Genomic DNA, 21456 nt, shown 5'->3' with positions numbered 1-21456 from the left:
GTCATGTGGTCGTAAATTTGCGATGGTTATTATTATATTTACAAAAATACAATATGGTTGATTTTTTTTATTTATTTTTTGGTACAAACAACAATATGATTAATTTAAACTCTTGAAACAAATACAATGTATACTATGCATGCAACTAAAGTGCAATTAGTTTCCGTGTCCGTGTGAGAGTTTAGACAATGACTGAATTGTAGATATATATTTTGTCAAAATTAGTGTGGTTTACTTTATCCTATTCTCGAGAGTTATATAGGTTAATAGAGGGAAGTGAATTTTCCACACATATAGAGGGGATTGTAATGAATGTTGGCAGTTCAATTTATGATGTAAGGCTGAGATTAATTTTATTTAAAATCTCAATGGTTTGATTTTAAATTAACCATCGAGATCTATTAATATTGCGTGAAACTGTTAAGAAGTCTCACATCAGTTACGAGATTATTTAAATATGTGTTTATTAGTGAAGGTAATCCTCACCTTACAAGTTGATTTTGTAGGGTTGAGTTAGATTCAACTCTCAATCCTCTAATTTTATATGTAAGAGTCAATCATTATCTTCCAAGCTGATTTTGTAAGGCGATGATTGCCTAGACAACCATCTTTTAGTATAGTATATATATATATATCTCTTTAAATTGCTACCTTTGTATTGAACACTTCTTGATCAATAAAATGCTTTTGTAAAAAAAAAAAAACGTTTCAAAAAATAAATCTTATTCTCGTATCTAATCAAAGGCCATTATGGATGCCACAAATGTGGAGGTTCTAGATTTGAACTCCATCGGTATTTTTAAGGAGAGATAGATGTAAATTTCTTTAAAATTATTCTTTGAGTTCTAACATCTTCTATGTCTTAGATCGAGTAATCATATATCTTTTCTAAATTTGTTATTATAAAAAAAAAATTGAGCATGTGTTGCTTGTCATTTTTCCCTTTCAAATATAATACTTCTTCCGGACACAAATATAAAAAAAAAATTGTTTACACGGTGTTTAAGAAATTTAGTGAAATGTAGTTAGTTTTTTTGATTTAATGCAAAACATGAGTTAAGTTTATTATATTACCCATTTTAAAAAGTGTAAAAGTGAAATAAATGCCTAAAATAAACTAGAATTAAATAAGAGTATTTTAGAAATAATATTAGTTTAAAAGTAATTAACTTTTACTTGTAATAGTGACTGAATTTTAAATATTTTTTTGCTCGAAGGATTACATGACCTCATACAAAGGCTGCGCATCACCGCGTTTTCATTTTGTGAGGATGGCCCGGTTGATTGACTTTTTTTATTTTATTTTATTTGTAATTCAATTAATTAAAATTGAGTGAATCTGTATATTCCTCTCAAATGTTTAAGTTTGTATTTGAATGGTATATTATATTTATTTTTGAATTTCAACACCGTCAATTAAAACGATTAGTCTATCGATTATTAAAAAATAAAAGATCAACAAAGATAATAGGAAATAAAATTGGACAAAGAGTGATTCAAAAAACTCAAACAAAAGATTCATAATGGCCGCCGGCCTAGACATATTTCGAACATATGGTTTGATAAAAATGCATGATATTTTTTATCTTTATGTACATATTAGTGTATTACCAAATTTATTAAATTTAATTTATGGATCTCCGCGGAGATGGAATAGAGAAACTTTATGAGGTAGGAAAGGGACTAAGATTGTGACTAGTAATAATATTGGAGAAACTCTATGGATCTAAGAGGATTGATTGTCCAATGTAATTAAGAAAACTCCATTGACATATATATGTCACATTTTCCTTTAATACTTTTACACTTCCAAACATATTTCGAAATCAACAAGGAGACCAAAAAGAAAGCAAAAAAAACTAAAGTAAATATTATACACTTCAATGGCAAATTAACATGCCAACACGTACAAACTATAATCAACAAAATCGTTCATGCCACTATGTTTGGTTTAGTGGTGAAAGATTTGAATAGTATGCTAGAGTTTCTAGGTTTGATCCTTAGCTCCATTGTAAACAACAACAACAAAAAACCGTTTATGCTTAAATTAGTTGAAAGCGGAACATATCTTGCGGATTTCACCAGCAGTACCAGTCTTCACTTCAATGTTGCTCATCTTCACCATGGATCTTCCAAATTCAACATTAAATGTTAATCCAAGCAACCCTCTTAAACCTAAGTATCTTTGCACAAAGATCTTTGTGGAAGCATCATTCCACAATGCTTGATCAGATTGAAGAACTCCACGCCCGTTACGCAAATTAGCATAGTAAGAATTATCAAATTTGTTTTGACTTCCAGTATCAAATGCAACTCTGTTTGTAGCACCACTGTTTTGAGGGCATAGTGTTTGTAATTGTGAAAGAAATGTAGGATCAATTGAAGGGTCAGCAGCACCATTTGTAGTGAAGTTGTACAATCTGTTACTGAAGAATTGACATGCAGTAGTACCAATTGTATGTCCACCTATATATATTCATTCAAATAAATAAGTACTTACTAAATAAGATATGTAATTAACGTGATTACAACTTCAATATGTAATTCTAAAGTGTTAAATGAATTTCAAATATTGTATGATCACTTACCAACTAAGGTGACAAGGTCTTGAGTGTTAAGACCCTTTGCTGTAAATTTTTGTTTTTGCACATCAACAGAATCACTAGGACGAGGCAAATTATTTGCATCTGAAGCCTGTGACACACGTCCGTCTCTACGTCCAGTAGGCACTTGCCAACTCAGTCCACCACTCTGCAATGAATACATGAATAAATTAGGTTTATATCCCTACAAGAAAAGTGGTAATTTGTCTGGTTTTTTTCCACAGGGGTAAAAACCCCTGTGAAATGTGTACAATTTGCACAGGGTTAACCTCAGAAAGCCAGATTTTAAATTTTTTGATCATTTGTACACTATATATAGTTGAGTTAGTTAATTACCAAAACAACGGAATCACGAGCAGCAAGGGCAAGAATATCAGCACAAGAGACAACACCAGGACATGCAGCCTCGAGTTTTGTCTTTGCATCATCAATAACTTCATAACCTCTTAAATTAAGGTTTGCAAATGCAGTTTTTTCGGTACCTGAGCCGGAAATGAGAACCGATGCATCACAACCTTGGACAAAGCAATCGTGAAAATGCATCCTAAGTAAGCCAGGAGCCAAAGTAGAATCAGAGTTAACATGACCTGCAACTGTCGACTTAACAATGGATTCAGCTTGCGAACATGTACTCGAATAGAATCCTACTCGTGTCCCTTGGCCATTCACTAGTGTGTTCACAAGACCTAAAACAAGCAAAAGAAACACAACCTTAAACAAACTACCCTCCATTTTGATACAAGATATAGTTCTTTAGGACTTTAGGCTTTATGTGAATATATAAAAGAAGTTGTAAATGATTGTGTAGTGGAATGCTATGAAAATGCCATGCATGGTGCAAGTATTTATATGGAAAGGTTTGGACTTTTGGGGTCAAAATGAAGATAATTAGTAAACAAAAACGGCTACAAATTATGCAAGTGGGTATTGTGAGTGGAAGCCAAGTATAAAAAATAATTGAAATGATTTTTGGATAATGGGCTAGTGCTGGCCCTCTAATATTTGTCTTGTGGTGACAATGGTCAATAATTTATATGTATGCATGCAAGCTAGTACAATAAAATGCAGTTTCCGCGTAAGAGAGTTTAGTCTATGAATCACAGATACAGAGAGGGACATCAAACATAACTCGGATACTGACACGTTGATATCGATAATAATTTAAGAAAATAACGTAATTTAGTATAATTATAAGTGTCGGTGTTATGTCGGTGTCCGACACTAACATGTGTTCGACACCATAATAAGTCTGACTTAAGGAGTGTCCGTGATTCATAGGGTTTAGTTTAGAAAACGAATGATGAGTGTGAAAATATGAATGTCAAAGTGCGGTTTACTTTATCATATTATCGATGGTGACTTGAATTGAATGTGTCTAATCTAAATCAAAGCCACTTAATTTGGATGGCTTATAGGTTGTCATTTTGCACCCTCATGCAGTGCAATATGATATGATTGGATCCATTCATCAACGCGTTTACTTTTTCTCACTATGGCATGCTTGGTTGACTTTTTATATATACAACTAAAATAGAGTGAATCATAAGAAGAATGTGGATCAATTGTATTCTCTAAAATATTATGTCCGGATACGTGACACGATACCGATACGGTGATACGGGAAAATTTTCAAAATTTTCGATACGATTTTGCCGGGATACGTTACTTAAAAATTAAATATATAAATACAATTACCCAAAAAGGACATAATTATTAGTACTACTATCCCAAAAAACATCATCAGGATTATCAAAAAAACGACATAGTTGGTTATCATACACCAAATACAACAAAAAATAGATCACACTGCGAGGAAAGATGAGAAAGTAAATATATTTGGTTCAAATTGATCAATAAAAATAAATATATTTGGTTCAAATTCTGCACCAAATACAACAAAAATTTGAGTTTACTTCATTTATTATTAGCTATTTATAAGAGAAATAGATATAAATAAAAAATTAGTGGAATCTTTGTTAAAATCACACTGCAATTGCGGTGTGATACCGCCTTAGCAATACTACTGCCGCAATTGCGGATGCAGACCATAATTTAAAATCTCAACTAGTAATTAAACTAATTAATTCAAATACGTATTGAGATGGTAAATCAGATAGTTGAGCAGGATTGGTTATGTTATCATTCCGAAACTAAGTTTCTCTAATTCCAACCGGAGCGATGTTGGGAACTTGCACTCCAGATAACAAACAAAAGCTGGAAGATAAAAATATAAAATTCTTGGCTGTAGTGAAGTATTTGTGTATAGTTAGTGATTAGTGATTTCACTAAAACTAATGAGATGGAAAAAGAAACAAATGTGGCTTGCTTAGTCTGATTCCTTTGAAACACCGTCTTCCTCATGAATGTTGCTTCTCACTCTTCCAGGTTTCATGGCAATTGGGAAAGGGACCTGTATTACTACCAAAGTTAGTATCTAATCCATAGCTTCCTTAATCTTAGTAGATAGATAGTAAAAGGAAATTTATACCTGTTCACCGGCATTAGGGCCGTCAGTGTTGATGAGGATAGGCCTGCAATCCTCATCCATATTCATCAAGCTTGAGTGTTGGAAGTGCGCAATAAGAGCGGCTTTCCCTTGTATGCGAGCATATGCGAGTGCTGCCACTTTCTCACTGTTGAAAAGCTCCCATTTTTTTCCATTGAACACCTGCCACAATTGCATCATAAAGTTTTAGTCTATTGATATAAAGTGTGTGTGATGTACGCGATTAATTTTGATCACAATCATTGTTATTTTCTGCAGCTAACCTCATAGAGCGGTACAATCGAGCTAGGACTAGTCATGTTGATGAATGCATATCCAACATTGCAGTTGTTCTGCAATCAATGTTGATTCCATGTGAATAATTAACAAATATAAAAAGAATGCCAAAATATATTAAACAGAAAGAGAATAAACACTTACTTTGAAATCAATTGGTAGATACAAAAAATCATAAGTTCCTTTATGGCGTTCGTTGATTGTATCCTGCAGCTTCTTGGAAGTATACCTTTGCAAAACGTAAAGCATAATCCAAAAAATACCAAATGAATATACAAATCTTTTGCATTAGAGAATATGAGAACAGTTTATGCAAAAAAGCGAAATCTATTTAATGTCATATAAGGAGATAGTACTACTTACTTGTTAGGAATGTTCTTTATCATAAGTGTGGTTCGCTGATCTTCGCCCCTCATTATGCAGTCAATGTCAAGTTCATACCGTTTCAAGTCAGGCACGTTCGATGTGCCTACATTTCTGCGGCTTCTTATGCGTGCATCAAATGAGTTGTTAACCATATGGTTTCTACCAGGAAACATCACGCCCCTTTGGTTATGGAAGTTGTGTCCAAAATGAGGGGGCGTGTTATGAGGAACAAAGTCAACACGGTGCGGTGTTACGGATTCCCCTACATATGTATATCTTCTGTCCCAAAGAGGAGGTGATTGCACATGATGGTTATGTGATGGTGACATAGGAAGTTGGTTAAATCCTTGCAGAGTAGGTGCTGCACTAATTCCATTGAATGGTGAGTTTGGCCACATTGTTCGAGGAGGCGGATAGGAGTTACTCCATATTTCATGATGGCCAGAAAGAGGGAAGCTTGAGCTCACATTACCAGTGGATTTTGAAACTGAAAAAAAGAAGAGGGAAATATCTTGTTAGAACAACGATATGGTTCAAAAGTAAACGATACAAAAAACGCAAACAAAGAACACATGATATGTGATGATGCAGTTCGTTCAATTGCGCTAACGTCTTCAAATGCACAGCGGTTGCAGTATCTTTATATTGAAAAAGCTTAGAGTTTACATAGTACTACAACTAGTTGCACTTATTGACTTACCACATTCATCAAAATCCATAAAGGGTCCATTGGACTTTACTTGACAAAAATGCATGTTATCGATTCTTTCTTGTGTTTTGAAATTAATGTTTCCAGCCACCTCAAGAGGATTGAGAGGAAAATCATTAGTAAAACCATGACTACGTTCCGGTAGGGAATGAGGATGAAAAGCTAATGCAGCTTGAGTATCCAAATTCCACTGCCCTAGTGAACTAGATTCAGTAAATTCACATTGGTTTCCAACTGATTTAACTTTGATTGCAGACGGTAACGTGTTCGGAACACTTGAAGAGAAACCATGCAAGCCTGCTTCAATATTTTACAAACATCAGTGGAGGAAAATATATATATATATATATTATTTTTATGCTAAATTGATAAATCATGAACATGTTCTCTACCTTGGAAGCTGGTTGTTAGAGGACTCTTCTGATGAAGACAGAGGTTGCATTCTTGTTTGAATTCGGGATGAATCTGTTGAATCATATAAAAACATGGTGAAGTTCAGCATTAAATATATGGTGAAGTTCAGCATTTTAAATTGATGAATCATATAAAAATACTTCAAGTGTTCCATGATTCGCAACTTTTGTCGAAGGACTATCCTGAGAAATTTGTAAGCCAAATAGGATTTATTGGTAAACTCTGAACAAAGATTAACTAAACACTTATAGTACAAGTTCTTATAACATAAGTGCTTATGTATAACAGTATAAGCTATATCTACAAGCTGTTTTCATATGGACATGTCATAAGTTGTTTCCATAAGCTCTCGCAAACAATCTGACAAGTACTTATATAAGTACTTATTCAGGCAGACATATAAACAAAAATTAACACTATAAGTTTCAACGAGGATTAAAAATGCAGTATCCAACCTTTGGAATCGAATAATGAATTTCAAATTTCTTGCGACCGAAGAGTGTATTATGGAGTGCTCTCTTTGCATTCTGAGAAGCACTGATATCATAATATGATATCATAGCAAATCCTTGATGTTTGCAAGCTCTATAAAAAGTGTGAATATCTCCAAATTCCTTAAAAAAAAAAAAAAAAAAAGTGATTATCACAGTCCACAATATCCACTTAAACTAAAGGACAATGAAAACAACAAAAAAAGAGCATATATACCTCAAAAAGTGCTTTAAGCACAGTATCATTAACATCACTATCAATATTTCTCACAAGTAATGTTCTAGAAGAATGTTCACCAAAAGGGTTTTCTCCAGCGATCGAGGTATTACACAGTCCTAGTTGATTGTGCTGAGCTCGACCGATGATTTTGGAATTCTTTTCTCCAGGGAATGAATTATCAACATCTTCAAGTTCCATACCTCCAACATTGCTGAAAAAGTCTAGTTCATCCATGTCATCACCGTTCCAGTTAGTCACTCCAGAAAGCAAATTATCCTCGTCCGGAAGTAGGTTTCGAATGATTTGAGCCCCGAGTTCTTCAAAAGAGTCAACAAGCTCCTCTTCCTCATAATGCGATACATTTGTATTTACTGAATGTCCGTATAAAGCATTATTTCCAGATAATCGCACTATGCAAACAGAAGCATACAAAGATATAGCAGATTAGCCAACAATTTTCACAAGAAACCTTAGCATACAATTTTGTAAAGAAAACTTACATTTTCTGCTAAACAAATCTGGCAGAGAAGTTGAGAAGTGGCTACTTTCACGCGGAGCCACCATTATATTATTAACTTCACTACCATATGAAAAATTGGATACTGCTTGAATAGGTTTTGTTCCTTGATCAGAATCTACATGACATAACAAATTCAAAGAATAATTATTTCAAGTACTTACCAAACTAATCCGCTCCAATAGCGCAACGTAACAAAAATCTATACCGTAATATACAAGTAACTAAAAATAAAATGAGCATTATACAAATAAAATATATATATATATACAATGAGCTACAATAGGAAAAACGAACAGACGAACATGTTAGTAATACTAACCATGGTCTTTGGAACTTTTACCGAATTTCCAACATCCAGTTTCGCTCTGCCAATAACAGAAAGATAAAATAAGAATCGAAAACACGGTGTTCAAAATGGAATTTACTTAACAAGAAACAAGAGCATACCTCAATAGACGGAGAAATATAGTCCGAGGAAAACATCGATGAAGAAGAAAAATTATTGAAATCTTTACAAGGCATGATAAATCTCAGAATTTGCAGATATTATAACCAAAAACAAAATTTTGAAACTTGTTATATATATTCTTGATCACAGCATAGAAGGGTAGAGTAGTAAATTCAGTAGTTTTGCTTCCTCAAGATGAACACTACAAAGAACAAACACAACTTGTAAGCAAAATCTTCCAAGTTATCACACAAATATAAAGGATAACTTCAAAGACTTTTTTTTTTTTAAAGAATTAATGTCTTATAAAAGACTTAACTGTATAAGAGATTATGAAAAATAAAGAGCCATTAAATAAAATCATGCAAACTTGGCAATGGCACGTAATAATACTAATTGCAAAACCCACTAATATTGTGAAAGATCAATAAGATCACAAATAACACGAACTAATATTAAATCATTAATACTAATAGATTTGATTAGATTAGATTAAACATTATTCACGCCAACAAAAACAACCAAACAAAAAAAAAAGAGTTAATTGAACATAATATTCCTTTCATTCCTTTTTAAATCAACATAATATTTCCTTGATTCCTTTTTTAAAACTGCCGTATTTAAAGAAAATTTTCAATGTATACTAACTATATTATTTTGTCAATAATATTTTTAACTATTTATCAGAAAGAAATATATAGAATAAAATAATAAATGGTTAAGACTATATTAGAAAAAATATATAAGTATATTTCATCTCGACTTCAGTAAAAAATAACAACCAAAAATAAATAAATTTAAGAGAAAATTTGCTTTTTAGAACCATTGAAAATTTAATGTATCCGGTCTATAATATATCCAGATGCATTATATTTTTAACGAATATAAAAATAAAATTTTCCTTATATTAAGGATTAGAGAGTAACAAAAATTAATTTTGACACTAAAAAGGACTAAGCTCGCCTACAATTAGGATTTCACGTATACGGGACATCGGTGGCTAGTCATTCGAACAAGATTGAACATTTCATCTTCAATATTTCCTAACAAAAAAAAAAGTTCACGATCAAAGTAGACCTACTTTAATTATGAATGAAAAACGATAAGTTTGTTTGCGTAATAAAAACAAAAAAAGTTTAATATTTAGGATTATAAGAAAAATAAAGTTTTGAACCGTCTAATCTTTCATCGATATCCCAATTAAATTCGTGAATGTGGATCATATGATCACATGGAATCCAAATTTTAAAAGTAACAGAGTGATTAATAAACACATTAAAATTTATAATGTATAACCAAATAATTAAACTCAAGTTCTACAACGAATTGTTTGAAAGAATTTAAGTTCAATTATTGAAAAACAATGTATTTTTGTAGACTTTACTTATTTCTCATGGGGTTCCCATACCCTAAAAACTGAATGATTAACAAAAAACCTGATGGGGTTAGTAATAAACACATTAAAATAATACGAAGAACAAAAAGAAATAGCATGAAGCACCTTGCATTACGCGTTAACCTCTTAATCAACTTCTTTAAGGTGTTGCCGTTGCCGGAACAATGCGAGTGAGTGAGTAGTTGGTAGTTTTTTCAGTTTTGTTGTTTATAACGGTGTCAACGCGGTTTATATAACCTTTGTGAAGAAAAATATTTTCTTACTTTTTATTCGCAATGTTATATTAGGATAAGAATGTTTGATGAGTCAGGAGAATCTTTTTTTTTTTTAAGTATATTAATGGTTAGAAAGTCAGTAGAATATTCTAATTCGTTTTACTCAAATTAGGATAAGACTGCTTGATGAGTCGTCAGTTCTTTTTTAAGTAGTTTAATGGCTAAAAAATTAGTAGTTTTTTTTTTTTTAAAGTTAAATACTTAAATTATATGGTTGATGATGAGGTCAAGAGAATATTCTAAGTTTGGAATATTCACAATGAGATTGATTTTTTTTTTATTATAGAAATAATAAGAGTGAATTAATGTTTGATGAGTCAAGTAAATTGTATTATTTGTCAAAAAAAAAAAAGTAAATTGTATTATATTTTTAATTTTGGTGCGTATTGCAAAATTCCCAAATAAATAAAATTCTGGAACCCTAATTTGTTTTCCTTCTCCGTTCATCATCATTCATTCTCCCAAATCTTGTTAGAGTAGAGAAATAACAACTAGCAGGACATCCTAATTAACTCCCAAATTTTGCTGATGATGTATGGTTTTTTTTTTTTTTTTAAGCAAAATTGGAAATGTAGAAGTGATATAATAATTTGATGATATCCTAACAAAGTCGGAACTCCATCAAACCAACTACCAACAACAACAACACCCCAAAGATAACATTGATAAGAAATAAAGAAAAGAAAAAAGATGAGGGGCTACACCAAATCCATCAAAAAAGATCAACAAAAACGAAAAAGAGGGAGACCCACCCTATTACGAAAAAAGTCATCCCTAATGCAATTTGGCAAAAAATCCCATTACAATGAAGTTCCTAATTTTATTGGTCGGAAAATTGCATTCTTTTGGACTACCTGGGTGATTGGGTGTCACAAGTTTGGACTTTCAGCACCAATACTGGTTTGGCGGGGGAGATTGGTTTCAAGGTAGAAGACTTCAGACCGGAATGACGTGATGCAATTTCCAGGAAGAAGAGGTGAAGGTGAAATTTGAAGCACGTGATTAATTTTACTTAATAAATTGCAACCGCACAAGTGTAATTTGAGTAACATTTACACCGTTCAATAATGCTTTAATGAATAAAATTTTATAAAATCCACTGTTGAATTGAAAGCTTATATTGTATAGATCATCCATGTTAAATTTTACAAAAATCTAAAATCGTTTGATATGTTATTGAGACCGATGAAGATTAATGGTTTATGTGTTTTTATTGAATACCGTTAATCTTGATCTATCTCAAAAACATATCAAACGATTTTAGATTTTTATACAATTCAACATAGATGATCTATACGATATAAGCTTTCAATCCAACGGTGAATTTTGTAAAATTTGTATTCGTTAAAGCGTTATTGAGCGGTGTAACTTTACTCAAATTTTACACCGGTGTAATTTGATCTATATATATATCACAAACTCTAAAATGAAAACTTCTTATAATATTTAAACAATTAGTCCATCTGTTTTGCAATTTCCATGGAACAATTAGAAAATTGGTAAAAGCTTGGATTGTCAGCAGAGAATCGCATTCCAACCAAAGAGACCTCCAACCCCTATCATGAAACATCTCAATGGACAACATGGCAGCAGTGAGCTCAACAAAAAGAGAATTAGAAATGCCAAGATTAAAAGAAAATCCACCAACATAAGTACCTCTGCAATTCCTAAAAATACCACTACAAGCAAACAAATCTGGACAACCTTTTAAAGCCTCATCAAAGTTACATTTAATCTACAAGTTAGGAGGGGAATCCAATTCACCTGAATGATCTTAGGAGCAAAAGGAGGATGGCAAGCCACTTTAAAGAATTTTAGAATTTTAAAGTCTTGTACCGAAGATTTCATGGTACATTTTGAGTTTGATACTGACAAGTAAATTGCATTGCAAAGTAAATTTTGAAGTTGAACATGATTAAGAAAAATAAATTTATGGATGATGTATGGCTCCTTAAAGTGTACTAAAACATTAAAAAAAATGTTGGGTAAAAAAAAAAGTACAAATTGCGCAATTAAAAAAGTGAGAGTCAAAAGTGTAATTAAACAAAAATAATGCGAGACTGAATAAATTTATGGAGGTATATCATGTATCAAACTTAGCTTAATTGGTAGGATATTACATTATATTTATAGTTGTAGGAGGTCGGGGTTCAACAATCCTGATCATCCCACTTATCATCTTTAAGGGTGAAATTTCTAATCACCAGACTTAGTTAAAAAAACACACCCCTCAAGTTGCACATTAGTGCGTATCAATGTCAGACATTATAAATGATGTCACTAATACATGTTATACACGTGGGAACAGCATCATATTAATATAATTTGGCAGTACGTATTCCACACTAGGACAATATTAGCCGTCCAGATTGAAAAACATAGCAACAAAAATCCAACCATTTTCAAGTTCATATACAGCTTTACACGACATGTCCAAGGTTGTTTTTGTATCAAACAATGTAGTAAATGACATCATATAATATATCTCTTGATATTGTCAAAAGAATATCAATATGTTTATGCCCTTGTTATTGCCTTCAACTATAGGAATAACTTAATTAGGTACATTAATTCAAGATTAGAAATTAGTCTCATGATTAATTTCCATTCCTAAAATCTTCAACTAGTAACTTCACAATGGGGTTTTCCCTTTTTGTTCTTCAACTTATTACTTTTTCAGTTCTTACTATTGCTCAAGAAGAACCTAAAGGGAACACCAATGATGTACAAAATAATTCTTCAGATAATAAAACCAATAGCAATTCCAACCTTTTATTATTAATTCTCAATGTGGTTCTTCTTTTAGCAATTATATTGCTATTGATTCTTTACTACAACACATCAAAAAAACTCAATAGAATAGTGAAGGGACACATTTACACATCTCATGAACAAGAGAAAGATGTTGAAACAAGTATTAATGTGAAGAGAGTTGAGATAGGAGAAGGGACAACAATGATGACAGTAGAAGAGAGAAAGGAGTTAATGTTTTTCAATGATGAGACAAATTTTCAAATGGGAGAACTTCTTAGAGCTTCTGCTGAAGCATTAGGACATGGAATTATGGGGAATAGTTATAAGGCTATGTTGAATAATGGACATAATATTGTTGTGAAGAGGTTAAGGGACTTGAAACCATTTACTAAGGAAGAATTTGCAAAGATAGTGAAAATTATTGCTGATCTTAAACATCCTAATTTGTTGCCTTTGCTTGCTTATTACCATTCAAGAGATGAGAAGTTGATGCTCTATAGATATGCTCAGAATGGAAATCTTTTCTCTAGACTTCATGGTAATTTACATCAACTTGGTCTTTTTTATTCTGAATTGTACCTTGATATAATTTTTCTTGAAATGGTATCATTTATATTGTGCCACATATGGTATATGGTGGATCGATGTTTGAAAATTGTTCAATCAAACTTTGACGATGATAAACGTCATCACCTTTTTTGGGTCATCTACGTCCTTATAGTTGAGATAGTGACCTGATAGGTGTTAATTCAAGAAAAATGAGAAAACTCATATAAGTTAAGTTTTGAGGCACTAATATTTATTTTTCTTATCTTTTGTTGAACTAACGAGTCACGGTCTCACAATTGTGAGTCTCGGTTGTGAGGACGAATAATACCATAAGCTTTCTACTTATGAGTAGCAACACCGGTCATTATTATGGTTTTAAATAATGTTCTAGCATTGGTCTGCTATAGATTAAATGTGACCGTGACACTTCTCTGCCTTCGAAGCCCCTAGATCAAAATATAAAGAATACTTGAATGTTAAAATATTAAATATTCTTATCATAGGTTTTTTCCAATTTAAATTCCAAATTTATGACAATAGAAGTATGGTTACAAACTGATTTTTGTCTCACAACAATATGGTAATTAACCAAAATGTGCATGACTTTATCAGATGGAAGAGATGGAAACAGGGTTCCATTCAATTGGAACTCAAGATTATTAGTAGCAAGAGGTGTGGCTAGAGCATTAGAGTACCTTCACATCAACAACAAGATCCATAACATTGTCCCTCATGGAAATCTAAAGTCTTCAAACGTTCTATTTGATGAAAAAGATTCAGTTCTTGTATCTGACTTTAGTCTTGCGTCCTTAATAGCACAACCAATTGCAGCTCAACATATGGTTGTTTACAAATCACCTGAATATGGATCTGCAAGAAAAGTTACAATGCAATCAGATGTTTGGAGCTATGGATCACTTTTAATAGAAATTCTAACAGGGAAAGTTTCTATGTGCTCAGCTCCACAAGGGACTAATGGTGTGGATCTTTGTAGTTGGGTTAATAGAGCTGTGAGAGAAGAATGGACTGCTGAGATATTTGACAAAGAAATATCTTGTCAAAAGAGTGCTCTTCCTGGGATGTTAAGGTTGTTGCAGATAGCAATGAGATGCATTGAGAGGTTTCCTGAGAAACGTCCTGAGATGAAAGAGGTAGTTAGAGAAGTGGAGAAAATACAACAAGTACATTTGATGTCTGAAGATGAGGATGATGTTTCTTATGATAGGTCTATAACTGATGATTCATTTTCAACTAGTAACTCAGGGATTTTTATTGGAGATTAAAGATAGATTCATAGATAGAATAAAGTTACATATTTCTACGCATGCTTGTTTCTGTCTCAAAATGAAACATACTCTTCCTTTTGTTTGTCATATTTATATAATTTGATTACATTAGAAGTATATATAATATTAGTTTTTTGCAACTACTTTTTTGGATAATGTTAGTCTCAAATAATTCGATGACTGACCATTCGCTGTGCAAATTGTGGTCTTTCGCATGAAAATAATTGCAAGCATAACATTACAATGCTCCCTTATGATCAGCACAAATTTAAAATGTGTGCATGATTATCATGTTTTGAGACATCGGTGTCATGACATTCAATGCAAAAATGGATCTTAAATTAAAAATGGGATCCAAGTAAGCCCGAAATAATTATACATCATCTTATAAGATGACATGAAAACTATAAACTACACATAATAATGCGCTAAAGCTGGTTTCGCATTCACTAGACATTACCCCCTAAAAGCTTTTTCTCTACATCGGTAGAAGAATCTTCCTGACAGACCTGTTTCTCAGCCTTTACTGATGGATTGATAGTTGATTCATGTATCTGTCAATTAAACCAGAAAATGAGGCTTGGACCAAACAATAGCATTCTACTTCATTAGAATGTGTCAAAATTCATGAAAGCATACCATGGCACTGGATTTGAAAGGTGCAATATCGTTTTGAAGCAGCGTTGATGGATGTGAGGGCCTGTGAAACAATAAGTGTGCTATAGACCGATCAATTGGATTTGTGTTGGTTTCGATATCCATTAACCCTGTACACCTGAATGAAGCTATGTGTTATCGAAAAGAAGATTAATTGATAAGCACTATTTAAAAATAGATCCAAAAAGGATGGTTTTGGTCTGGCAAGTGAATAACAGAAAAGAATGTTTTTGGAAACACTACAAATTGCAGATAAGAACTCACAACTACTAATACTCAAAATAATGTTACACAGTCATTAAAACTCTGATGCCCCTCCATAATGGCTACCTTGTTATTGAGACAGATAATTATGATGCTATAAAAGTGAGCATTACCTGCTTGCATCCCGTGTCATTGTGTCTTTGCATGCTGCAGTGCCATCTCCAATGCAACCATTTGAGTTTGAATTATTATCTCTTTGCTCAGCACTCTTAGCTAAGCGGTATAAACTGTCCCTTATGCACAGTTTGGTTTTAATATCCAACTGCAATCAAACAAAGTGGTTGATTTTTCAGCAATAAGTGACATTTTATATATATATAGATAATAACCATGGCATCTTTAGGTTTATAAAAACGTTTTCAGTTTCCATTTTAAATTGCAAAAACTTCACCTTGTTTTCTGTTTTCAAAATTTTGTATAGGGAACACGTGAAAAATGTTTTCATTTAAACAAGTTAAAATGAAGTAAAAATGGGTGGCAGTTTTGCAATTTAAAATGAACATAAGAGATATAAACAATTCCTTTTCACAAACTTGAACATCACTAGATTCTAATACCTGTTCCAACACTTGTTGCAAGTTGCAAAAGCTATTTGCTTTGAGCAAGTTTTGGTCAAGAGCCGAGCTTATGGGTGAGCTTTCCTGTACAGTTGATGAGTCTATTTTTGATGAAAATCCTAGACTAACCCCTCGAACTTTACTATGACCTTCATTTTCATTTTCAAATTGATGAGCTACCTGCTGAGAAGAACTTGGACTGTGAAATGGCATTTCATTTGCCCTTCTTTCGTTTTTGTAACTCGTATTTAAGAGGTTGCCATGGCTATGATACTTTTCCCTATTCTCATTTGTTTTCAAGGCAGCAGCCATCAAAGAATGACTATGAGAACAATCCATGTTTGAAGCATAAGATGATTCTATAAGAGAAGGAGACATGTATACATCATGGTCCGCTCTTGGTCCAGAGAAATTTGAAGAGACGGAAGTGTGATTTGGAGCATGACTAAAGTCTAGGTGCGCTAAAGGAATTTGTGTTAGTATGCAGCCTAAAGAATCATAATCTGTGTTCTGCTTATGCTTCTGATTACTATCAAGAGAAGTAACTCCACTAGAAGAGGCTCCAAACTGCTGATGTATATCTGCATATTGCTCAGGAGGAGTATAACGATGAATAGAATTGCCATTTTTTCGCTTTCCTGCAGATGACTTTGGAAGCTTCTTCTGCAATTGTAATACAAAGAAACTGTTAGTGATATCCAAATTAAAAAAGGATTTAATCCGGCTTACACCTTCATACTCTAAACAAATACACCGTGTATTCAGAAAATAACCCACCCTTGCTATCAAACTTGCATTGTATACAAGACAAACCCAACAAATTACCCTCAAAATGAAAGAATTTTTTTTGGGTCCTGCATAAAGGTCAAGCACAAGTTCCAATTAAGTGAAGATAGTGAAAAATGAAAAACCATTATTCACAACAAATGGCATGATTACTGGATTGCCCTAAATACAAACACAGTATTAGTTACAACTTACAACTATAACCAGGATAAAATAAATTAGGTCATGAATAATGAATATACCATAAAAATTATCATACTCAGAGACCGACTGAATCTCATTCTAGAATATACGACCTACGAGATCAGAAGCATGTATCAAAATTAGTTTTTCATGTGCCTTTGAGAGGATCATCATATGGAGATATCAGTATGTGCCCTGGTGTTTTCATAAAGAACCCACATCGAATTATAGCTTCATAATTTGAAATTCAAGAATTGAAAACCCAGGTTGAAAAGGCAACTAACAAACCTTTTCTTTGGACACCAAGGCATCTTTATCACCAGATTTTTTATCTGATTCATTGAACATTGATAACGAAGCAGGGACACCATTGTCATCCACATCCATTTGAGATCTTGTCTTATCACCGGGGGATGACTTTTTGTTTGAATCATTGATCGGAAGAACTTCAATGTTGTCCTTGGATGAATCCATATTGTATTCAGATATATTTTTCAATGGACTCATGTCGGCACAATGAAGCTTTAAGTCGGACATTAATGCATCATCTGAACCTTCCGCACTGTGTGAAGAAGAAAACCAGCAGAACTCCTCTTCATTATTGAGACTCCGCATTCCAAATGTTAAATCACAACTTCTGCAATTTAAAAGTGATATTTTAGATACTTATATGATAATTGCAACGAATTGATTAATTTTTCAAACAAAGGGAAAGATGAGGAAAAATTCTGTCAAATTGGAGGGTTTCTTACAACATCCTGTCAACATCTTCTAAGTTTCCTATATCCAGCCACCCGTCATTATCAAGAAAACTGAGTTCATTATCAGCTTCAGATATGTGATTTTTTGGATGTTGACATGCCCCATCATCTTCCACCCCACACTTTTCTTCCAAGATGGTATCATCTGCACAAAGCTTGCTACCACCAGAATCTATATTGCCGTTCTTGAAACAGTGATCAGACATGCCTGTATGATCTGAAATTAGCCCTTTTGCTTCTCTGTATGAGTCACCATCACATGAAGAAAATACACCTTCAGGTGTGTCAGACCATGAATCCTTTTCTGGCATTCTTTCATTCTGGGTCATATTTTGCAAGTATAATTCATCTTTACCCAGAGTACCATAGCTACTAACATAACCACTACTTTCTAAACCACGTAAGTCGTGATGTGATTTCTTACAGCCATCACCCTCAATTACAAACAGATTATTGTGTTGGCTTCCAGAATGGGGGACTATGAGATCATGATTCTCATCGAATTCGTCCCACGTATTATCTTCAAACTGTAACACAAAGACATATATTAATTATTAAGCAAATAACTTATAGTAGCCTGGCATGAGATAAAGTGACAAATTTATAAAAACACAGTATCAAACCCAATAAAGAGATAAATATTAAATTGAAAACATCAAACTAGTACATTCGTTAAAGCTCAAATAAATACAATCCACCACTACTGATATCAACAATAAAAAAGGAAATAATAAATAATAATACATCCCCAAACAATGTTCATTTTTTATAGAGAAAACATGTGCAGGAGAGGAAGTTTACCCTGCAAGGGTTTCTAAATAACCTTGTGGTAAAAAATCTACCTCAGAAAACATAAACCATATCCTTCCAAGATTCAAACTGAACCTTGAGGAAGTTTAAATCAGGCCTGACCAATTTAAAGGGATTAAAGAAACGATTTGTGCAGGAGTGAAGTGGAGCTGTTGCAACTTGCAAGCAAAGTGTAGAACGAAAGGTACACAAATATAAGTTTCAAATTTACCATTTAACAAGGACTGTATTCTGTACACTTCACAATAGCAGTAACATCGATGCTTCTGGTGTCTTGTTAATAGCTACCAAGCCACTTCTGCATCCCTAGCACTACTGAACTTGGATTGCACAACAGCCTGCTTTTAAGATTATGCCACAGAGCAAAAGCACTCACTGCAGAAAAGAAAACATTGAATCCAGAATCAGATAGTGATATCATCAATGCAATTACAGAATAGTTCATGTAATACGAGCAGAGTCCAAAGGTAACTCGACAAAATGCCAACAAATTTGTGGTCTTAAATGGAAATGAATTAGGGCCGGCTGAATGTTCTGTATCGTGTTAAGAATGGAATTTGAAGTGGAGTCATGGAGACAATAAATACAAGAAATGGTACTATATGAGTATAATGTGGCAAGGCTGCAAAGCAATATTGTATACTGGATTTGAATTTAGCAATAGTTCATACCTCAAACATGTAGATGTTTGACATTCCCCGCAGATCTTCTATCCATCACTAGTGATACACTCAAATGCTTGATCCAATTTCATGTTTATATAGCAAGCCTGTCACCAAAGATGTTTTTCAATCACAGAACACACCAATCATAAAACAAACCTGAAGTCACAAATTTGAAAAACCAACTAAGGAACAAAATTTATATCATGAAGAAAGAAATGACATGTTAAGTTCTATGCCAATTATAATAGTAGAAACACATATCCACTGTGTTTATAAATTATGAATAGCATTGATCAATGATACTAACGGTCCTTAAATGCCGGAGAATACTTATTGTTGGGTTAACACTTATAGTTGACTTGTTCATGAGTCTAGAGATAGTCAACCGACATTATAATTGACACCAACTGCCTTCTCATCGGCAGCATATGAACATCTACGTCCACCAGCAATTGCCTATACCGATCCCACGATCTCAATTGAGTTAACTACAAAAATAATTTTGTCGAAGAGTTTAGATAAATCTGCTACTACCTTTTCAGTCAAAGAAATACAAAGCCGGCGCGACTGCTGCAACTTTTTGGCATCTCTGGATTATGAAATGGGATTTCAAAACTTTCCCATTTTAAGTTTCATAAGAAAAAAGTGGAGCCTGGCAAAACCTTCACCAATTATAGACCTATTTGACAAAACAACATAGAAGTATTAACTAAGGAAAGTAACAAAATTATCATGTTAGATTTAAGTTTAACTTTACTAAAATCATGAAACAAAGGTGGCCATAAGTAAAAAAATGGGGAAAGAAAATATTTTGAACTTAAAGCATAAGGCATAGCCAATAAATATTACTAAGTTCAAATAACTTCAACTTACGACATAGTCCCTATTTGGATAAACAGCTTATTTTGCAGGTTATAGCATACTCTCTCCATCCCAAATTATAAGTAAAAATAGGTCAAAGAAACTTGATGCATATGGTTAAAAATTTGAACCAAATACATCAACTTTCTTTGACCTATTTTTGCTTATAATTTAGAACAAAAGAAGTACGATAATTAAAGATAAAATAAAGTGACATTGTTTTTGTATAAGCTGAAAACAACTTATGAAAATGTCATGAGCCATTTTCTTAAATTCTCCAAATCAATCCAAATAACTGATACTAAAAATGATTTAGAAAACAAAATGAGCAACAAACAAGATCCAAAATATTGGAAGTTCATTTTCACCCTCTCCTTATCATCAAACACTTCACCAACCAACCGGATTTATATGTTCCAAATTATAATCAAATAAAACTAGAAAACAAAAAATAGAATAAAAATCACACCAATTAAAATTAAACCAAGAATCAATAATAACTACTAACTTATTTAATTGGTAAAAACAATAATAGCAGATGAATCTGAAAGATATAAATAAAGTGATTTAGAAGCAGTTTAGCCTAATTAACGTTGATATAATATAAGCATAATTAATTAATCATAAAATAAACTTAAAAAGAAGAGTACGAAGAAGCTGAATTTTGAAGACATGTATCTTCTTGAGTCAATAATTTTCTTCATATTGATAAACTAAAGAAGAAGAAGAAAAAATAAAAATGAAGTTACCAAAACGTGGAATGAGCAAGAAGTGATTATTTTGAGAGCTTTTTTTGGCCTCAAAGTGTTGTATGGTTTTGTGATTCGTTTTCTTTCCAGACCCTTCTTTTCCTACTTCAACTTGCACGATCAATTTTCTGTTTTTTTAATTAATTAATTTTAGGCAAAGAAAAATAACGAGGGAGAACTGACACGTGGCACGAAAATATTGTTCGTGGTTGGAAATATTTGAAGGTATCGGATCATTTACTGTGTTTCTATTGGTCCACAATCAGTTTCTGTTTTACTACCAGACACGTGTCTAGTTGCCTACCCTACGCATGTGCGTGCTGCCTATTAGTCAATTCAAAGCACGAGTA

The 21456-nt window shown here is 32.8% G+C and overlaps 4 protein-coding genes across 7 annotated transcripts; 1 reads left to right on the top strand and 3 right to left on the bottom strand.

Moving 5' to 3' along the window:
• Positions 1–1739: 1739 nt before the first annotated feature.
• Positions 1740–3422, bottom strand: LOC123911096 (cationic peroxidase 2-like). The gene is made up of 3 exons (XM_045962442.1): positions 2940–3422; positions 2589–2751; positions 1740–2466 (listed from the first exon to the last, which is right to left on the bottom strand). Exons 1-3 carry the CDS (start codon positions 3333–3335, stop codon positions 2048–2050), a joined length of 978 nt encoding a protein of 325 aa, XP_045818398.1. The 5' UTR covers positions 3336–3422; the 3' UTR covers positions 1740–2047.
• Positions 3423–4575: 1153 nt separating this feature from the next.
• On the bottom strand, positions 4576–10179 carry LOC123909013 (protein MEI2-like 4). The gene is made up of 13 exons (XM_045959780.1): positions 10055–10179; positions 8553–8755; positions 8425–8470; positions 8086–8220; positions 7583–7995; positions 7330–7488; positions 6853–6925; positions 6452–6757; positions 5749–6238; positions 5530–5614; positions 5373–5441; positions 5092–5271; positions 4576–5013 (listed from the first exon to the last, which is right to left on the bottom strand). Exons 2-13 carry the CDS (start codon positions 8625–8627, stop codon positions 4930–4932), a joined length of 2115 nt encoding a protein of 704 aa, XP_045815736.1. The 5' UTR covers positions 8628–8755; positions 10055–10179; the 3' UTR covers positions 4576–4929.
• Positions 10180–12519: 2340 nt separating this feature from the next.
• On the bottom strand, positions 12520–21241 carry LOC123908322 (protein LNK1-like). 4 transcript variants are annotated; one of them, XM_045958934.1, is made up of 11 exons: positions 21107–21229; positions 20031–20175; positions 19503–19600; positions 19043–19206; positions 18013–18548; positions 17549–17897; positions 16292–16954; positions 15848–15996; positions 15453–15588; positions 15274–15367; positions 12520–14664 (listed from the first exon to the last, which is right to left on the bottom strand). In XM_045958934.1, exons 4-11 carry the CDS (start codon positions 19043–19045, stop codon positions 14585–14587), a joined length of 2010 nt encoding a protein of 669 aa, XP_045814890.1. In that variant the 5' UTR covers positions 19046–19206; positions 19503–19600; positions 20031–20175; positions 21107–21229; the 3' UTR covers positions 12520–14584. The 4 variants fall into 4 exon arrangements, with proteins under 4 accessions (XP_045814890.1, XP_045814892.1, XP_045814891.1 ...); XM_045958935.1 differs by having other exon boundaries at positions 14404–14664; positions 20031–20158; positions 21107–21225; XM_045958936.1 differs by having other exon boundaries at positions 14007–14397; positions 19503–20175.
• LOC123904544 (probable leucine-rich repeat receptor-like protein kinase At1g68400) lies at positions 12862–13716 on the top strand. Its single transcript, XM_045954194.1, has one exon. The coding sequence runs from the start codon at positions 12862–12864 to the stop codon at positions 13714–13716; it is 855 nt and encodes a 284-aa protein (XP_045810150.1).
• Positions 21242–21456: the final 215 nt, after the last annotated feature.

This window comes from Trifolium pratense, linkage group LG2, assembly GCF_020283565.1.
Source record: "Trifolium pratense cultivar HEN17-A07 linkage group LG2, ARS_RC_1.1, whole genome shotgun sequence".
Classification (NCBI taxonomy): Eukaryota; Viridiplantae; Streptophyta; class Magnoliopsida; order Fabales; family Fabaceae; genus Trifolium; species Trifolium pratense.
The sequence above is the reverse complement of the archived record's forward strand: the minus strand, read 5'-3'. Positions and strand labels throughout refer to the sequence as shown.